The sequence below is a fragment of the Globicephala melas genome, chromosome 4, assembly GCF_963455315.2.
Source record: "Globicephala melas chromosome 4, mGloMel1.2, whole genome shotgun sequence".
In the NCBI taxonomy this organism is placed as follows: Eukaryota; Metazoa; Chordata; class Mammalia; order Artiodactyla; family Delphinidae; genus Globicephala; species Globicephala melas.
This window is the reverse complement of record NC_083317.1, coordinates 82,665,027-82,678,434: the sequence shown is the minus strand read 5'-3', so window position 1 is coordinate 82,678,434 and position 13,408 is coordinate 82,665,027. Positions and strand designations below refer to the sequence as shown.

At 58.6% G+C, this 13,408-nt stretch overlaps 1 protein-coding gene across 6 annotated transcripts; it reads left to right on the top strand.

Annotated features, from left to right (window-relative positions):
* Window positions 1-395: 395 nt before the first annotated feature.
* On the top strand, window positions 396-9,599 carry CHRD (chordin). Of its 6 annotated transcripts, none has more exons than XM_060298326.2 (23): window positions 396-675; window positions 907-1,010; window positions 1,489-1,618; window positions 1,757-1,885; window positions 1,982-2,081; window positions 2,204-2,291; window positions 2,650-2,791; window positions 2,907-3,047; window positions 3,132-3,214; window positions 3,291-3,438; window positions 3,596-3,702; window positions 3,827-3,946; window positions 4,590-4,746; window positions 5,093-5,313; window positions 5,752-5,865; window positions 6,189-6,461; window positions 6,540-6,633; window positions 6,747-6,803; window positions 7,079-7,182; window positions 7,653-7,755; window positions 8,441-8,523; window positions 8,686-8,788; window positions 9,137-9,325. In XM_060298326.2, exons 1-23 carry the CDS (start codon window positions 528-530, stop codon window positions 9,190-9,192), a joined length of 2,805 nt encoding a protein of 934 aa, XP_060154309.1. In that variant the 5' UTR covers window positions 396-527; the 3' UTR covers window positions 9,193-9,325. The 6 variants fall into 6 exon arrangements, with proteins under 6 accessions (XP_060154309.1, XP_030717621.1, XP_030717613.1 ...); XM_030861761.3 differs by having other exon boundaries at window positions 8,369-8,523; window positions 9,140-9,325; XM_030861753.3 differs by having other exon boundaries at window positions 8,369-8,523.
* The last annotated feature ends 3,809 nt before the right edge of the window (window positions 9,600-13,408 follow it).

Below are 13,408 nucleotides of genomic sequence, written 5' to 3'. Positions count from 1 at the left end.
CTCTCCTCCCCTCTTTGCGCCCCCTGGTCCCTCCCCTCCCCTCCCTCCCCTCCCCCTCCCCTCCCCCTTCTCCTACAGCCCCTCCCTCCTCCCCTGCCCGGTTCCAGCCCCTCCCTCCCCTCCCCCATTCGCGATCCGGGCCGCTGCTGCTGGGCCGGACCCCCCGGGCTCAGCCCGGCCCCTCGCCGAGCCGCCGCCGCCGCCCCGTTTGCTGAGGAGGAGGCCCCCGGCCGGGGCGCCGGGCGCGGGGCATAAAACGGGCCAGAGCCGTCGCCCGGGGCACTAGAGCCGCGTACGGCCCGGGTCAGCGGCCGCCAGCCCGCCCGCGCTCCTCCCGGCCGCTCCTCCCGCCCCGCCCGGCCCGGCGCCGACTCCGCGGCCGCCCGACGAGCCCCTAGCCGCACAGCTCGGGCCCTGGCCCCGGCCCCCTCCCGCCGTACCGCCCCCGGCCCGGCCCTCCTCCCACCTCCCTCCTCCCTCTCCAGCTCCCTCCTCCCTCCCGCCTCCCCAGCTGTCCCGTTCGCGTCATGCCGAGCCTCCCGGCCCCGCCGGCCCCGCTGCTGCTCCTCGGGCTGCTGCTGCTCTGCTCCCGGCCGGCCCGCGGCGCCGGCCCCGAGCACCCAGCGCTGCCCATCCGGCCCGAGAAGGAGCCGCTGCCCATTCGGGGAGCAGCAGGTAGGTATTGCCCCGGGGGAGGCGCGGGCGGGGAGTCCTGCTCGGGGCAAGTCTGCGCCCGCCCGGAGGGGGCGCCGGGTGCAGGTGGCTCAGTGCGGCGGGCGGCCCGGAGGGGTGGGCGGGGGCCGCGAGGCGCGTCGCGCCCGGGGACCCGGGGCCCGGCCGGCAGCGCCCGGGGCGGGTACACGGTAGGAGCGGGACAGCTGCCGCCAGCCAAGTCCGTCCCCGTAGGCTGCTCCTTCGGCGGGAAGGTCTATGCCTTGGACGAGACGTGGCACCCGGACCTGGGGGAGCCCTTCGGGGTGATGCGCTGCGTGTTGTGTGCCTGCGAGGCGGTGAGTGGACCGAATGGCCGTGGCCGGGGCCCTCGCGGGTCGGGGACCGCTGGGGTCTTGGGACGTCGGAGGGACTCGGAGTTGCTGAAGAAAGAGAAGTCAGTCTGCAGATACTTGGGATATTTTTCTGAAGGAGGAAGCGGGGAGGAAGAGCCCCCTTCAAGTCTCAGGTGTTGCCTATTATTGATCACCCACTGTGTGTCAGGCTCTTTGCCAACTCCGTTTCGTCTGTCTCTCGCTTAACTCCTAGTACAACCATGCTAGATAGATACTATCATTACTCCCATTTTTCAGATAAGGACCCTACGGCCCATCGAGGTTAAGTAACTTGTCTAGAGTTATGCAGCTTGTATGTAGCAGAGCAGTCTCACCCCGTGGGAGGACCTTGCCCTGGTCCCGTGCCTCCTCTCGGCTCGCCTTTGAGTCTCACCAACAGCGTATTGCCCTCATTCGGTTTTCCCGTCTTCTCTGCGAGCAGCCTCAGTGGGGTCGCCGCGCAAGGGGCGCGGGCAGGGTCAGCTGCAAGAACATCAAACCCGAGTGCCCAACCCTGGCCTGCGGGCAGCCGCGCCAGCTGCCCGGACACTGCTGCCAGACCTGCCCCCAGGGTAAGGCCCGCTCCGCGGTGAGAGGAGGGCAGCAGGGCCACGATGCTTGGTCCTGGGCCACGCGAATGGAGCGAATGGAGCGGCCAACTGGCCCTCCTCGTGCCCAGCTGAAACCCGCATCCCCCACCCCCGGTGCAGAGCGCAGCGGTCCGGAAAAGCAGCCAACGGGCCTGGCCTTCGAGTATCCGCGGGACCCAGAGCACAGAAGCTACAGCGACCGCGGGGAGCCTGGAGCTGAGGATCGGGGGCGTGGAGACGGCCACACGGGTAGGCAGGGGCTGCGCAAGTGAGGACCGGGGTCATGGTTGGGGCCGGGCTGCAGCAGCGGGTGACGGTACTAGGGATATCTTCCTTCCCTCACAGACTTCGTGGCGCTGCTGACGGGGCCAAGGTCGCAAGCGGTGGCACGGGCCCGAGTGTCACTGCTGCGCTCTAGTCTGCGGTTCTCCATCTCCTACCGGCGGTGAGAAAGGGGAAGGAGGGAGGAGGGGTCAGCTGGGGGCCAGGGAGGGAGAATTGGGGAGGCTGGAGGGGCTGCTTCTGGCTCAGGCTCGGAGTCCGTGCTCAGGGGACTCTCATTACCAGGCTGGACCGCCCTACCCGAATCCGCTTCTCAGACTCCACTGGCAGCATCCTGTTTGAACACCCTGCAGCCCCTACCCAAGATGGCCTGGTGAGATGATGCCGTTTATGAGTGCTTATCCAGTCTGGGCGCTATGCTGAGAGCATGTTCTGCATTACCTGCTTGGGTCCTCACAACAGCCCAGTGGGAGAAAGGCACTGACATTATGATGCCCATTTTACAGATGAGGGAACTGAGGCTCAGTAGCAGAATGTGACTTGCTCAAGGTCACACAGCTAGTAAGTGGTGGAGCCAGGATTTGGACCCTGGCATCTGGCTCCAGGGCGCCTTCTCAAACTTCCTAGGAGGGCCTGGGGGCAGCTTCCCATATTCCTTCCTCACCAGACATGGGCCTCTCAGCAGGCCTGTCCTGCATTCTGAGTAGAGTCTTCTTATCTCTCTGTTCCAGGTCTGTGGGGTGTGGCGAGCAGTGCCTCGGTTGTCTCTGCGGCTCCTTAGGGCAGAACAGCTGCACGTGGCACTCGTGACACCCAGTCACCCTTCAGGGGAGGTCTGGGGGCCTCTCATCCGGCATCGGGCCCTGGCCGCAGGTGAGGGGAGCAAACAGCCCCTGGACGTGAAATTTGGAGTCTTCTCTACCCCCAGGAATGGAGTGGGCTGAGGAGGGGACTTTCTGGTGGGCTCTCATGGTCCTTTCTCCCCCAGAGACCTTCAGTGCCATCCTGACCCTGGAAGGCCCCCCACAGCAGGGCATAGGGGGCATTGCCCTCCTCACGCTCAGTGACACAGAGGACTCCTTGCATTTTTTGCTGCTCTTCCGTGGGCTGCTGGAAGCCAGGAGTGGGGGTAAGTGGAATGGGGGCAGCACATATGAGGAGGGTAGGGAGATCACCTATGTTTCAGAGGTATCCACATGTGCGGCTATTGCAGGACCAGCCCAGGTTCCCTTGCGGCTCCAGATTCTACACCAGGGGAAGCTACTGCGAGAGCTCCAGGCCAATGCCTCGGCCCAGGTGAGCAAGGGTCTGGCTCTTACTGCCACTGGTTCTGGCCTCTTGCTGTGCCCACCATACCCTGCTCTGCCCCCAGGAGCCGGGCTTTGCTGAAGTGCTGCCCAACCTGACAGCCCAGGAGATGGACTGGCTGGTGCTGGGGGAGCTGCAGATGGCCCTGGAGAGGGCAAGTGGGTCAGTGCTGCGCATCAGTGGACACATTGCTGCCAGGCAGAGCTGTGATGGTGAGGCAGGGCGAAGCCTGGCGCCCCGGGCACACACAACTGAGAGGCACAGAGAAGCGCCAGAGGAGGGGCTGGGGGGTAGAGGAGGGATCCTGGGGGCTGGGGGTGTGAATGGCCATGCAGCAAGCCTGCCTCCACCTGTCTCGCCCCTCTGCAGTTCTGCAAAGTGTCCTTTGTGGGGCCGATGCCCTGATCCCTGTTCAGACAGGTGCAGCTGGCTCGGCCAGCCTTACACTGCTAGGAAATGGCTCCCTGATCTACCAAGTAAGAGCTGGGGGATGGAGGAGGTGGGAGGGCAGCAGAGCAGGGCGGGGCTTTGGCCTGCAATGGTTCAGGGCCCAGGCCTTCTCTGCTACTCCAGTTTGCCCTCCCTGACCCTGCCCTCCAGGTACAGGTGGTAGGTACAGGCAGCGAGGTGGTGGCCATGACGCTGGAGACCAAGCCTCAGCGGAGGAACCAGCACACTGTCCTGTGCCACATGGCTGGACTCCAGCCGGGAGGATACATGGTGAGTGCTTCAGGCAGAGCAGAGCCGCAGGTCCCAGCACCAGAGCTGACAGTGCAGGGGGCTGTGGGAAGCCATGTTGGATGAGCAGGGATGTTCCGCGTCATTCACTCACTCACAGGCTCTCTCATTGATGCATTGATTCACTGGACACATTTTTTAGTGAGTCTCAGGCTAAAGACTGCAGTACAAAGAAAATCCGATGTGGCCCCTGTCTTCAGGAAGCTCATGTCAAGTGGAAGGAGTTATACAGGGAGACCAGTGCAGCAGATCACGTGATAGCAAACGTGATCGCAGTGGCTGCCGTTTATTGAGCCTTTCTGTGTGTCACAAACTGTACTGGTTGTCTTGCTTCTGTTATTTTTGGCCCTCACAGTACTCATTTATAGATGGCGAAGTGAAGGATCAGAGAGATTAAATAACTCCTCAAGATGGTTGCATAGGTAGGAAGTGGCAGGGAAGGGACTTGAACCTGGGCCCGCCAGGCTCTTATCCAGTGTTACTGGTGTGAGGAAGTGTGTATGGGTTTAGTGGGGGCACAAAACATGGAAAGGGTTCAGAATCTTGGGCTGGTGTGAAAGCTGAGGAGGGGTTCATCTGGGACCTGGCAGGCTACAGCTGGGGCTCACCCTTCCCTGCCCTCCAGGCTGTGGGTGTCTGCCCTGGGCTGGGTGCCCGGGGGGCTCATATGCTGCTGCAGAATGAGCTGTTCCTGAACGTGGGCACCAAGGACTTCCCAGATGGAGAGCTGCGGGGGCACGTGGCTGCCCTGCCCTACAGCGGGCACAGCGCCCGCCATGATAGTGAGTGCTCCAGGGGTCTGCCTGCCCTTTGGTGTTCTCTAACCTGTGACTCAAGCATGTGAGGGATGGTGCCAGAGGGCCAGAGCCTGGCATGGTGTCTTTCTCTGTGCCTGAGCTCCAGTTGGCATCTGGAGAAGGTGGGGATGTGTAGGGTGGCCCTGCCAGGAGACCCTCCCTGTTACCACACATGGTGCAGGGCTCTCACTTGCTGCTGCCCCAGCCCTGGGCCTGTGGACAGTGCCTGGCAGCTTGTGGAGTCCGTGCTGGGGGAGACGGGGTATGCCGGGATTGAGTCGCTGCTCTAGGCCACCTTCTCATCTGTCACCTCTCCTCTGTCTGGATCCAGCACTACCTGTGCCCCTGGCAGGAGCCCTGGTGTTGCCCCCCGTGCAGAGCCAGGCAGCAGGGCATGCCTGGCTCTCCCTGGATACCCACTGTCACCTGCACTATGAAGTGCTGCTGGCTGGGCTTGGTGGCTCAGAACAGGGCACCATCACTGCCCACCTCCTCGGGCCTCCTGGGATGCCAGGGCCCCGGCGGCTGCTGAAGGGATTCTATGGCCCAGAGGTGAGGACGTGTTGGTGGGAGGCAGTTTGGAAAAGATCTACTTTCTCGCATGAAAGGCTGTGTGGGCCTTTGGCAGGAGAAGCAGAGAGCAGGCAGCCTCAGGAGTCAGACAGACCCGGGTATGAATCTGACTCAGCCTTTTGTTATCCATCCTCTCTCCTGCATCCTACTCTGGTGGGATCTCTTGGCTAGTATGTAATATCCTGAACCTCCAGAGGGGTGTGTGGGATGGACCAAGCCCCCGACGTGGGGTGGGTTGCCATGGAATCGGGGCTAGAGAGGCCTGGCTTCTGAGCTCTACACCATCGCCGCTGGGCTTTGCTATCCTGGAGGCCTTACTTAATCTCCCCGGGCCTCAGTGTCCTTCCCCGCGAATTGGGAGTGGTAGGCTCAGCCCTAGAGGGCCTTGTTCCCGTCCCTGATTCTGTCTACTCACAGGCCCAGGGCGTGGTCAAGGATCTGGAGCCTGAGCTGCTGCGGCACCTGGCACAGGGCTCTGCCTCCTTGCTGATCACCACCAAGGGTAGCCCCCAAGGGGAGCTGCGAGGGCAGGTAGGCAGGCAGTGCGGGCCGGTGGGGATGGTCCAGTGTTGGGCTATCACTGTGTGCCTTAGTCAGTCCCTTGCTGTCTCTGAACCCCGGGGCTGGTAGAACCACACACACTCCCTCCTCGCTGGTCGGGAGGCTGAAGCCAGATGAGGTGCTTAATGAGGCTAGTAGCTGACCATCTGTCCTTGGCAGCTGGGATGATTGCCGTGGATAATAGCATCCTCCTGGGGCGCAGGGGCGCTCAGGGTGTCTTGGGCTGACTGGCCACAGCTGGTGGAGACGCAAGGGGGAGCCCGGGCGCTGCCTCAACCTGCCTCTCCTCTCAGGTGCACATCGCCAACCAGTGCGAGGCGGGCGGCCTGCGCCTGGCGGCAGCAGGGGCCGAAGAAGTACGGGTGCCCGGGGCTCTGGATGCAGTGGTGGCCGAGGTGGCCGCGCTGCCCGCTGTGCTAGGCCCAGATGCCCCAGCGCCAGCCAAACCTGGTGGCCCCGGGCGGCTCCGAGACCCCAACACCTGCTTCTTCGAGGGGCAGCAGCGCCCCCATGGGGCTCGCTGGGCTCCTAACTATGACCCGCTCTGCTCGCTCTGCACCTGCCAGGTAGGAGGCCCTGGAAGGGCACACTGGGGCCTGGGTTCTGGGTCAGGATCGCAGTCAACCCCCAACCTCTCCCCGTAGAGACGCACGGTGATCTGTGACCCCATGGTGTGCCCGCCACCCAGCTGCCCAAGCCCGGTGCAGGAGCCGGATCAGTGCTGCCCTGTGTGCCCGGGTGAGTGCCCTGCAGGAGCGGAGAGGGTAATGGAGGGTCCACCGTGTGGGCGTGAGGCCTCTGCGGAGGGAAGGAGGGGGCCACCGTCTGCTTTCACTACTTTGGATCCACAGAGAAGCAAGATGTCGGAGACCTGCCGGGGCTGCCGAAGAACAGGGACCCTGGAGAGGGTGAGCAGAAGTGGGCGTGGAGGGGTAGGGAATCCAGAGGAGCTGTTGGGTGGAACGGGGGGGGGGGGATGGGAGGGGGAGAGTGTTTATGGGGGTGGAGGGAGGCTGAGGGGCACAGGTTACAAGTGACACCTGATAGACTTCATCAGATTCACTGGCCCACAAGTGGGCCCTGCGGTTAGACTACTGTGGGGTTGGCCTGAGGCTCAGTCCTGGGTTGTGGGCCCGGCCAATGAACTCAGTGCTAATGGCAGCTGGGCACTGTCCCCCACCAGGCTGCTATTTTGATGGCGACCGGAGCTGGCGGGCAGCGGGCACCCGGTGGCACCCTGTCGTGCCCCCATTTGGCTTAATTAAGTGTGCTGTCTGCACCTGCAAGGTATGGCCACCCAGTCTTCTGTGCTGCTGGAACCCAGCGGGTCTGCAGAGCTGGGGAGGGGGCTGGTAGGAGAGGAAAGCCCAGTCTTGGTGAGGAGGGCTCAAGGATCAAAATAACATGAGAAGAGTTCCCTGGGCTCTGAGAGCTGGCTTCCTATAAAGGAAAAGGGCACGGACTGATTGGGGTGTGAACTCTGGCTCTGCCAGCTGGCTAGCTCCATGTAACCCTGGGCACTTTCTGTGCGTCCCTGAGTCTCACTTTCCTCTCCCATAAGCAGATGTGGTAGCACCTACCTTGCAGGGCCACAATGAGGATTTGAGTTCAGGTACATAAAAAGCCCCAGCCCAGGGCCTCTGAGTAAAAGGCCATGGATGTATTACTTTGGAGGTATGGGAAAGGAGAGGGAGGAAGCAGGAGGCTTATGTGCTCCTCCTTTTTCCTGACACCCCTCACTCAATGGATCCCTACAGGGGGGCACTGGAGAGGTGCACTGTGAGAAGGTGCAGTGTCCCCGGCTGGCCTGTGCCCAGCCTGTCCGTGCCAACCCCACTGACTGCTGCAAACAGTGTCCAGGTGAGGGGGGTGGGCACTGAGGCTTCTTGGGGCAGATAAGGCTTTTTGTCCTTGTCCTGGGTCGGGGCGGGGGGATGCATGGTGAGGGGATGCCTAGTGAGGGTGGATGGAAGGGATGTCTCAGCTAAATCAGTATTTACCCAGCATTGCTCTGTGCCTAGCCTGGAGCCAGGGATCTACACGCACTGGAAAGAATGTGCATGTGTTAGTGGGCTGTGATGGGATCCAGTTCCTGTCCCATCCATCTACCCATCCACCCATCCATCCACCCATCCACCCATCCATCCATCCACCCATCCACCCATCCACCCATCCACCCATCCGTCCTTCCGTCCGTCCATCCGTCCATCCGTCCATCCATCCATCCATCCATCCATCCATCCATCCATCTATCCACCCATCCATCCACCCACCCATCCACCCATCCACCCTTCCGTCCGTCCGTCCTTCCGTCCATCTGTCCATCCGTCCATCCATCCATCCATCCATCCATCGAAATTTATCGTCTACTAAGTGCCAGAAACTGCTGGTGACAAATAAAACCTGGATGGCCCTCACAGAGCTCACATCTACTGACCTCTCCCTCCTTCCCTCCTTCTCTCCCTGCCAACAGTGGGGTCAGGGGCCCACCCCCAACTGGGGGACCCCATGCAGGCTGATGGGCCCCGGGGCTGCCGTTTTGCAGGGCAGTGGTTCCCGGAGAGCCAGAGCTGGCACCCTTCGGTGCCCCCCTTTGGGGAGATGAGCTGTATCACCTGCAGATGTGGGGTAAGTGAGGGCTTGTGTGAGGCGGGCATTGGGGGCCTGACCTGGGGGAGGGGAACTTCCCAGGGAGGGCAGGCTCCTGGGGGTGGGCTTCCCCCAAGAGGCTGAAGGCCCCTGTGCCCCAGCACCTCAGGGACCCTCAGGATCTGGTCTGTCCTGCACCAGGCAGGGGTGCCCCACTGTGAGCGGGATGACTGTTCACTGCCACTGTCCTGCGGCCCAGGGAAGGAGAGCCGCTGCTGTTCCCACTGCACAGCCCGGCGGCGGTGTAAGTGAGGGGCCTGGGGCAGCAGCTCCAGGCTGCCTGTGGGACGCCTGGGGAGGGAAGGGAGCCCCTGCCGTGTGGCGGGAATAGCGCCCCCTGCTGCACAAGCGCCACCCCATCCCCCCGTCACAGCAAACTTGTGGACTTGTTCGTGATTACCTTTTCTTTAGGAATGAGATTTCTGATGCCCAGAGGAATCAGGCAGCTAGGCTAAAGTCATGCAACTGGTGTGTGCTGACGTGCTGAAAAAATTCTGATCTTTCTGGGACCAGAACAGAGGAGCTCTGCTGTGCCCTCCCTGCCACCCCACTCCCTCACTCCTCTTCTAAAGCTCACTCCCTCTGTCTCCAGCAGTTGCAGACACCAGGACAGTTCCAGAGCTGGAGAAAGAAGCTGAAGGCTCCTAGGGAGCAGCCAGAAGGCCGCGTGACCAAGAGGATGGGGCCTGGGCTGGGGGAGGAGGGGCGCCGGGGACCCCGCATTCTCCTGCGGGAAACCCAGTGCCTTCGGCCCCTCTTTTCTGCCTCTTCTCCCTCCCCCACTACCTCTGGGAACCACAACTCCACAAGGGGGAGGGGTAGCCAGGGCCGACCAATGCCATGTCCACTCCAACTTCGGCCTTGTCGCCCTCTCGCCTCTGCCTTGGAAGCCCACCCCCTTTCCTTCTGTACATAATGTCACTGGCTTGTTGGGATTTTTAATTTATCCTCACTCAGCACCAAGGGTCCCCCCCACTTCACTCCTGCTGCCCCTGAGCTGAGCAGAGTCATTATTGGAGATTTTTGTATTTATTAAAACGTTTTTTTCCAGTCTTTGGGCTAGTGGTTGTTTCTTTGTGACCAGGGGCCTGAGTGAGCCCCAGTGGAGAAGGGTCTGAGGGTAGGCAGGGAGAGAGAGGGCCACCGGCTCCTGGGGCTTCCCTCTGACCCTCAGGGAGCGGGAAGAGACCCGGGGAAGGGGACAGGATGGCACAGCAGTGGGCTGGCATGCCCGGACTCCACAGAGGGGCTTGGGCCGTCTTTGAGATGGAATAGAGCTTCAAGAACTCAGGCACCCTGAAGCAGGATTTGGACACTAGTTTCCAGTGACCTGCCCGGGCTGGCATTTCTGCTGAGTATTATAGTGTCTCAGAACTGTTGCTGGTAGGATTTAAAATTTGATCTGTTACCCTGGGGTCAGTCAGGCCTTCTGCTCTGCAGAGAGTTTGACTGGGCTTCCGAGCTTCTCTGGCAGAAAGAGATGGAAGGTAAAACAGGGGCTCTGGTCAGAGGAGAAATGGGGGTGGTTCTGATACACCTGGGTTTTGAAGAGAAAACTCCCTCATGTACAGCCCTCCACTTTGCCACTTTTTACTTGAGAGTCACCTTTCAGCATTCTCCAGTGACTTCCCTTGGCCATCTCTCATGTGCCACATTGGATTTTGGGTATGTCACACGATGAACAGCCACTAGGAGCCATCGCATGGTGGCGCTGCTGGCAGCTGCCAGTTCACTTTGGGCCAAGTCAGTGTCCAAGCGGGTATTTGAGTAATTTATGACTACAGACTGCAGAAGATGCCTCCTCAGGGCTGAGGGAGAAATGAGGGCTGGAGAGAGGCAGCCCAGGTGCTTACTGGGAGTGGGGAGTCCAGGGTCCGCCACTCTAAAACGCACGTCAGCTTCTCAACTTGTGGGAAAGCCTAAATAAGAGTTTGCATTCTAAACAAGAGTCTGTTGCTTTCAAAAAAGTTTCCGAACAACTGTTTCATTGAATTTCACCCTTAGTCTTTTATGAAAATAATGGGAGATAGAGAAACAAAAGTGTGACACCTCTGACACAACAAAAGGGGCAGGAGGGGGTAATTTCATAAAGTAACACAATTGGGACAAGGAGGGTGTTCACCAGGCATGCTGGAAGGGGCACATTTTAGCTCATCAGATTTTAGGTAGTCAAAGAGGATGAGTGAAGGAAAAAACATAGAGCAAATTCTGGAATACTGGAGAGACATGGTTGCAGATGATAAAAGTGGAAAAATTCTTAGGGATCGTGAAATGATCATGGTGGTCTGAGAATGGAGTCGCCCTTATAACGTTGTTTTGGCCTTGATATATGATCTCATGAACAAAGGGAGCTGCCAGAATTATTTCTGCTCATCATAAAAGTAAATCACTGTGAATAATTATTGTAATACACAAATGTGTGAGAAAGAAAGAAAAACTCACCTGTTAGAAAGAAGGAATTCTAACCCCTAGATAACCACTATTAAGAAATCATTGAGTATTTTTCTGAGTTTTCCTTTGCCCAGCTGGAGCCCACTCTGGGTCCTGCCCCTGCAGCACCTCTGTTCCCGCTTGTGAAGGGGCTGTGATGCCTTCCTTGACCCAGTTGAGGGAATTTGTATGATCAACTCAGGAGCAGGAACACACGTAAATCTGCACAAATAAGGAAAGCAGGAGATTGCATTTAAGGGAAATCTGATCCTTTGCATTTAAAGTGGCAGGGGAGGGCTTCCCTGGTGGCGCAGTGGTTGAGAGTCCGCCTGCTGATGCAGGGGACATGGGTTCATGCCCCGGTCTGGGAAGATCCCACGTGCCGCAGAGTGGCTGGGCCCGTGAGCCATGGCCGCTGAGCCTGTGCGTCCGGAACCTGTGCTCTGCAACAGGAGAGGCCACAACAGTGAGAGAGGCCCACGTACAGAAAAAAAAAAATAAATAAATAAATAAAATAAAGTGGCAGGGGAGGCAAACCCCCAGAAACTCTGAAAAAATCCTCACCAAATCAAGGAACTTGGCAAGTTGATATTCAGTGATTTGATTTTCAGTGAATTGACCGGAGCCCACCAGTGGGGGCTGAGCTCCTCAGCTGATGGGAGTTGGGCAGGGCTGCGAGTTGTCCCATCCTCTGGGGGCAGTAGACGTCATCTGGTGGGGCTGTCTCCTGGTGGGCCAGGGCCCCAGCTGTCCCTTGGGAGGAGTCATTCACGTCTCTTCTTGTCCACTTTGGCTGGGCTGGATCCTGGGCTGAGACACAGCGTTCTTGTGAGACGCCACGCCTTTTCCTCCCCTTTTGGAGTCCCCCATGCCTGGCTGAGTCCCTGGCCCTACTGTGGGGACAGAGGCTCCTCACTCTCCATTTGTGCAGTGAGACAAGAGGGGGGACAGGCGGAGGTAGCAGGTGCCAGTGGGAGGAGAGTTGCAACAGGGATCCCACTGAGTCCTTCTCCATGCAGGGGGCGGTGAGGCTGCTGTCCGGGTACTGGGGCGACAACTGCCAAGTAGCTGGTGGACCTCATGAACCTGCCTGTTGTTGCTGCCACTTTCCTGGTGGCCCTGGTGGCCCTGGTGCTTACCATGGAGTCCTGGGGTCCTGACCAGCCCCCACTCTGAGGGGAGATGAGGGAAGATGACAGGAAAGCAGAGGCAAGTTTGTGTCTTTTTTGGGTGCTCTTTGGGAGCATTGGTGTTTGTATACATGCGTGCGTGCACACACGTCTGAAGTGTGTTATGTGAGAGACAGCAGAGCATCCACACCGCATCTGTTATTTTTATCCATGTTTGTTAGGATGTGAAGTTTTCAGCTTCCTTCATTTCTGTTTTATTCTCCCTTATGTGAATCTAAAAAAAAAGCAATGAACTTGTTCTTTAAAACTCAACCTTCTGTAATCCTTTCTGCCTTCTAAGTGGGTAGCAGCAGAGACATATTCTTTTTTTTTTTTTTGCAGTACTTGGGCCTCTCACTGTTGTGGCCTCTCCCGTTGCGGAGCACAGGCTCCGGACGCGCAGGCTCAGCAGCCATGGCTCACGGGCCCAGCTGCTCCGCGGCATGTGGGATCTTCCCGGACCGGGGCACAAACCCGCGTCCCCTGCATCGGCAGGCGGACTCTCAACCACTGCGCCACCAGGGAAGCCCGAGACATATTCTTTATACTGGTCTGGAGGGAGAGTTGGGGTGGCAGATGATAGTAAGCAGCAAGACAGGAGGCTACAGAGAAGGAAGGCCGGGGAGAAACATCCCGTGGAGAAACAGCAGAGGGCCTTTTGTCATGTACTATTTATCTCACAAGTAATCAATTTAATCACTTATCAATAGCTACTAATTGCATGCAAAAGGCACAAAATGATTCCTAGGGAATAGTTTCTTCCTTCCATCCCTATCCCATTGGCCAACCAGGTCCCCTCCCCAGAGACTCTCTGTTACTTATTTCTTGTGTATAAGAATGTCTCTTAAGAACAGGGTTGTCCAAGATCCAAGTTTAAGTTGTTTGCATTGTTGTGATACAGATCAGTGCTTTTCAGACTTTGATGTGCATATGCGTTACCTGGGAGTCTTGTTTCAATGCAGACTCTGATTCAGAAGGTCTAGGGTGGGCCTGAGATTCTGCATTGCTTACAAGTTCCCAGGTGATATACTGTTGGTCCAGAAACACATTGTGAGTAGTAATCACTCCACATTTTCAGCCAATGTGCCATGCTACTGTAAGTTTAGTCACTCAACTAGTATTTATTGAGCATTTTTCTGGTGCCAGGCCCTGTTCTTGGTGATGGGGACTCAGTAGTCAGTTAAGCTGGCTAAAAGTCCTGCCCGTGTAGAGTTTATAATCTAGTGAGGGAAGACAGACAATACATATAATAAGTATATAGTGTG

What these genes read in the sequence shown, in the direction of transcription:
- CHRD (XM_030861745.3), top strand. Translation starts at nt 528, where the DNA reads ATGCCGAGCCTCCCGGCCCCGCCGGCCCCGCTGCTGCTCCTCGGGCTG. An exon ending in CCCCTACCCAAGATGGCCTG is followed by an intron (nt 2,292 to 2,649) that starts GTGAGATGATGC and finishes TCTCTGTTCCAG; the next exon opens with GTCTGTGGGGTGTGGCGAGC. An exon ending in AGGGATTCTATGGCCCAGAG is followed by an intron (nt 5,314 to 5,751) that starts GTGAGGACGTGT and finishes GTCTACTCACAG; the next exon opens with GCCCAGGGCGTGGTCAAGGA.